The sequence below is a fragment of the Propithecus coquereli genome, unplaced genomic scaffold (assembly GCF_000956105.1).
Source record: "Propithecus coquereli isolate 6110/MARCELLA unplaced genomic scaffold, Pcoq_1.0 Scaffold62, whole genome shotgun sequence".
NCBI classification, from domain to species: Eukaryota; Metazoa; Chordata; class Mammalia; order Primates; family Indriidae; genus Propithecus; species Propithecus coquereli.
In genome coordinates, this window is record NW_012152174.1 from 465,795 (window position 1) to 471,798 (window position 6,004).

The 6,004-nt window shown below is 35.7% G+C and overlaps 1 protein-coding gene across 1 annotated transcript in view; it reads left to right on the forward strand.

The window, feature by feature from the left end:
- The window catches only part of CAMK4 (calcium/calmodulin-dependent protein kinase IV), a 257,674-nt gene extending 255,076 nt beyond the window's left edge, over window positions 1-2,598 (forward strand). Inside the window, 2 exon segments of the mRNA XM_012659519.1 lie at window positions 345-497; window positions 1,558-2,598. Coding sequence (XP_012514973.1) covers window positions 345-497; window positions 1,558-1,998 — 594 coding nt within the window. The 3' untranslated portion in view covers window positions 1,999-2,598.
- Window positions 2,599-6,004: the final 3,406 nt, after the last annotated feature.

Sequence of the window (6,004 nt, forward strand, 5' to 3'; positions counted from 1 at the left end):
AAGCCTAGAATGATCAGATGCTGTTTCTGCCTTCAAAGAACTTCTAGTCCACAGGCAAGCAAGGCCCTGTTTGTTTGACTTCTGCTGGAAAGCAGTCTGCCAGTTTGGGGTCTCAGGTGGTACACATGACTGTCTTCTTAGACTCCCTCGGCTACTGCTACATGAAGCTGTTCCTACCCACAGTGATCTCTGAGGGCTTAAACAATTTTTTAATGAATATTTACTGTTATTGAATGTATAATTACTGCTAGGGAACTAAAACAAGACCTAGAAGTTTACAAGCTGAAGGCAAGCTCAGGTCACCATAAAAATCTCCCTAAGTCTATGGTTCTTTATCATTTCAGGTCAGAAAATTAATTGTTTTGGATCCTAAGAAAAGGCTGACTACCTTTCAAGCTCTCCAGCACCCGTGGGTCACAGGTAAAGCAGCCAATTTTGTACACATGGATACGGCTCAAAAGAAGCTCCAAGAGTTCAATGCTCGGCGCAAGCTTAAGGTAAGATAGCATATTTTTGTTTTGTTTTTTAAGGAGAAAAACCCAGAGACTTCCTTCTTATCTTGAACTCTCAATGATAGCGCTACCATTCTTCATCTAATATTATTATTCATCTCCTATGGGCCCAGGGAAAATCCTGCTTTGAAATCCCAAAAATACTGACACAGAGCCACTTACGGTTTTGTTATCCTCTCAGAGGAAATTCATTATTAATAAAGAGGAATGTGGTATATGTTGAGATTTTCTCACCAAATATATTATTGCTGCTTCTCATCTAATTAAAGTGAACCACTTTAACAGCATTTTTCAAGAAACTGGTGTTTTATACAGAAAGTTGTTTACTTTTTGAATATGAGAGAATTGGGAAATAATTTTTGAAACTTATTTGGCAATATAGATAATTACTATACTTGACAAAAATTAAGATGATTTAAATGATACAGAAAATTATTCACCAAAATATATCTTCTTTTTTATAATACATATGGAATAGCGATTCGGTGCTTTTCTATTACATAATGGTGTTTAGGACTAGCTGTATAAGCAGGCAATCTCAGAAAACAGCTGGGGGTTAAAAATCAGCTCCTAGTCAACACTTGCTCACAGGCTGGTCCAGATTGAGTAGATCTAAAGGGTTCCATGGTCAAATTAATTTGAAATACGCTGGATTAAATAATGTTGACTTAAACCAGGATTTCTCAAGCTAATTTGACCATAGAACTCTTTAATCTCCATAATAACTGCTAACATCCATGGAACTAGTGTTCCATGAAACAAATACTTTGGGAAACACAGTCTAAAATTTTTAAAAACTGGTTATCCATGGGTAAACACATTTACTTGTCCAGATAACTAAATACACTAATTTGAGATTTAAAAGGTTTCGCTGTTTGTTCTCCAAACAAGTTTTCATTCAGCAATCTAGCAATAATATGCTTTGGAAGATTGAACACTAACCTATATATCAGACTGCCTAAAAGTGAAGTTGGGGCTGAGCTCTAATTTGTGACTTTAAGTGGAGGTAACACTGACTGACTGACACTTTCCTGTTTCCTATCAGGCAGCGGTGAAGGCTGTGGTGGCCTCTTCCCGGCTGGGAAGTGCCAGCAGCAGCCACAGTGGCATCCAGGAGAGCCACAAGGCTAGCCGAGACCCATCTCCAATCCAACATGGTGACAAGGACATCAAAGCTGTTCCAGAAGGAGAGAAAATTCAAGGAGATGGGGCCCAAGCAGCAGCGGAGGAGGCAGAGGCTGAGCTGATGAAGGTGCAGACCTCTGAGGAAGTTAAAGATGCAGATATAAACACTGAGGAGGGCCCCAAGATGGTGCCCAAGGCATGGGAGGATGGGATAAAGGTGGCCGGCCCGGAAGTAAAGGAGGGCCTTGTAGGGGAGAAGCAGAAGACTTTGGAAGAAGCAGCAGCCCCCAAAGAAGGGCAAGAAAATCCTGCTGTGGGATTTGGAATTCCACAGCAAGATGTGATCCTGCCAGAGTACTAGGTCGGCTTCCTTCAGATGTGGAAGCCAAACTCCAGCATTTTATGTACTTTGTCCTTCAGCAAGGAAGGTGTGAAAGCATGATATGCACTATAGTGATTCTGTTTTTGAGGTGTAAAAAAAATACATATATACCAGTTGGTAATCCTAACTTCAATGCATGTGACTGCTCTATGAAAATAATAGTGTCTTCTATGGCATGTAATGGATACCTAATCCCAATGAGTTAAATTTGAAATTGCAAGTAAACACAACTTTACACTTAAAAACATACATTTTCAGCAACCAGTGGCACACATTTGAAGTGAATAGTAGCAAATTATTTTTGCTTTGAAAACCTAGCCATCCTACATCCTTTAGATTTCTTCATAAGGCAGTAATTCCTTTGAACTGCTGCTCAGTAGTGCTATACTAAGTAGTGCTATAAGACATGGTCCCACGACTTTCACATTTTACTTTTTATCATTAATGTGTTCAAAACTGTTTATGAGAAGATGATTGTAGGTGATAGTTGTACAGTATGTGCAAAAAAAAAAAATTCCACTTACAACAGTAAGAAATTGAAGGACACTTTTAAGAGCCATGAACCCATATGCCCCTAAAGCTTGTATGGAGAATGCCTTTTTATTTTATTCTTCCTTATATACACTATATTAATAATAACCAAAATGTTCTATCATAAAATTCTGCCATTTTACAATCCTGGAGAAAGTATTTTGCAAACTCATACTGGGTATCACCTGCTAAGTGAAACGTATGCCTAGTTTTATTCTTTCCTTAATTTGCTCTCCAATAAGATGTCCTTCTGATGGAAAAAATTGGGGGGAGAATAAAGAAACTTAGAGAAGAAAAGGAGGCAAGATTGGTATTTAGACTGATGAAGATAAGATTGATTACTTTTCATTTTCCAGATATAATTGTATTTATTTGTGAATTTATACAACCTGACCAATAGGAACATTTTAATGGATAATCTCTACAATTATCAAGTTTCAAATATTCAGAAAAATCTACCCTGTAGGTTGGTGCCAAAATGTCTGAATAGAGTAGGAATAATATTCCATTATAAGATCATTCATTATCCAGTTTACTAGAGTAAGGAAACATTATCGTTTATAAAAAACCCTTTTCTCTCCAATTGATGGCTATCCAGATACACTGCTTATGAGCTAAAGATATTTATGAAAAGCTAGTATATCTTTTTCTCATATTTGGAATGGAAGTGCTCATAGTTTACAATGTAGTTTTGGAAATGTCCATGTCAAGAAGTTTAGTACAATGCAACTTTTTATTTACTTTAAAAAGCAAGCAAAAACAAAAATAAAGAAAACAACACTGACTTCAAATCAGACTCGAGAAACTAGAACATTAGACCTAATATTTATTATGATATTTTTCCCCAGAATAAATATAGTTTTTCTTTGACTTTTATAGGAACGCTTTTCTCCTATAGAAATTGCACTAAGTCCAAGTATCTCAAATTTATTTTTGGATTGCGTTGAACATTTTATCAAATTAATTATGTATTATTTTTAGTGGGTTTTTTTAATTTTAAAAAATAATTATTTTCAAAGACCAAAATAAAGATGATGAATATGATCATCACATAAAAATATGCATCACAAAAAAAGAGATCTTAAATTCTTTTGGTTCTTCCTCAAAACTATTAAATTGGAAAATGAAATTAAATCTCTGATTTCTGGAGGCTGTTGGACCTCAGCAGACATTCTGCTTTCCAAACACAAATCTCCCTTTACTACTATTCTCGCGAGAAGAAAACAAGATAGGATTTCTTATCTTCCATGGTGTAGGGATCTGACAGGTCACACTGACATGGAGGACCTGAAGGGGCACACCATCTGGGTTCAGATTATTTTTTGTTTTATTTTATTTTTACCATCTAGTAAAGAGCACGTATCCTCTTTTTCCCTCTTTCCTTCCTTCCTCCTTTAATTATTCCCTCTCAAAATTTTGGCTGTTTTAAAGGGCTCACTATTTTTAACCTTTAAAAATGCCTTCTTGATTAAGTATTAATATTAAGATTTCCATTTAAGAAGATTAATATCCTGGCGTACTTTTCCCCATGAGACTTAGCAGATATATGTGATAAATGTCCCATATATCAGAAGAGGGAAGAAGAGAAAAAAAGGGGTCTTGTTAGAAGGTGGCATTAGTTGGAAGATCAGGACACAGCATCCCTCCCAGCCTACACCCATATCGCTCCAAGGGCAGTTGTTATATCATTCCAACACCAGGGTGGACTGCATTCATTGGCACTGTGGACTAGAGAAACAGCATTGCAAATGCCAGGGCCAAGTGTGTTTTAGAATTTACCCATTTAAATAAGTGCGCATGGGTGTTCTTTGGTGAGTACTCAGGATTGTCTTGGCAATTTCCTGTATCTTTTTTTAACCTGTAAACTGTATTCTCTAAAAAAAATGGGGTTTTAAAATTTTGACTCCTGTGTTAAAGATTAAGTCCTGATAATGCCTACATAGTGACTAATTTAGTAGTTTCAGTGGGAAACAAGTCAGACTTTCACAAAAATTGGTCATTTCAAAGTATTCAAAGATTTCATTTGAATACATCCTAAGTTAGGATAATTCTGTTAACGTTTTCGAAAGAATAGCTAATGTTTATATTGCTCGTTAAAATGGGATATGTTATCTATCTCAAAGATTACTTAGCTAAATAATGGTAGACAAATAGAGACAATCTGAGAAAATATTTTATAACTTTACTCCTAATTGACAATATAGTCACAATGCAAAGAAATAAAAGAAATTTCAGCAAAGAACAGTGAATTACACTTTGTATTTTAGAGCTGACAATCATCACATTACATTATTCGTTTTTATTTTGAGGTAAGTTCAGATATACAGCATAAACTAGATTTTTTTTACTATGAAGGACATCTTGAATTATTTTCCCCATTAAAAAGTCTAATTGGAATCCTGGTCACTTTTCTCAAACTTCAAGAGCTCATTTGTCCCAGGGACACATAAATAGGGTACAAATTAGAATAATATGGTTGTAGAAGTTATTGTCCAAAACAAGTGCTGTCCAGTATAAATATAATGCAAGCCACATATGTAATTTTAAATTTTCTATGAGCCACATTTTAAAAAATAAAAAAGATAAAATTAATTATAGTATTTTAATATAATACATCCAAATTATTTTATCGATATGTAGCCATTATTAAAAATTAACAAAACATTTTGAATTCTCTGTTTTTATACTAAGTTTTCTAAAATCAGGAGAGCATGTCACACCTTTGGTACATCAAGTGCTCAGTAGCCACATGCAGCTAGTGGCCACCATATTAGACAGCACTAGTCTAGAATACTTTTGATTTTAAGCAAAGTGACATTTGAATTTCTACGTTTAGATTTGAGCTGCCTCAGTTTTCACATTGATGAGTTGGAGGGAGACCAAAAAGAAAATGTTTCAGAAATGTTACAGACTAAATAAAAAGCTCTTGGCCACTCCTGACCATTCATGTGCTTCAGAAGAGAAGTGTTGCCCAGCATGACTTCAAAGAATAATATTTTCCTGGGCATTGCTAAGTTATCTAGTGACCTCAGTCCCTCTGATTCCTCTTTGGGCTGTAGAATCTTGACTGCAGCCTGAAGTCTCCTAAGCACTGCCACAAAGCCAGTAGTATTCTTGTTCACCAAAATCTACTGTCAGCCAACAGTGTCTCCATTCAGGAAAAACTGTACATGGAATCTGGTTTTGTAGGGCTGGACTAAGATGGACATCATCCTTGTGTCACAGGAAATATGTCTTTCCAGAAATCTACTGGACCATACCAAATTTGCATGATGAAGATTGTATGATGATGGCGATATCATGCCAGTTTCCCCCAAGATGGGAATATGATCATGGCCTGGCATTTTTTAGATTTCCTTAGAAGAATTTAATCAACACTGCCATTACACATGGATTCATATAAAGACTTTCAGAAATTTTTTACATACTGATTTTAGAATAATCCTCAAGCTTC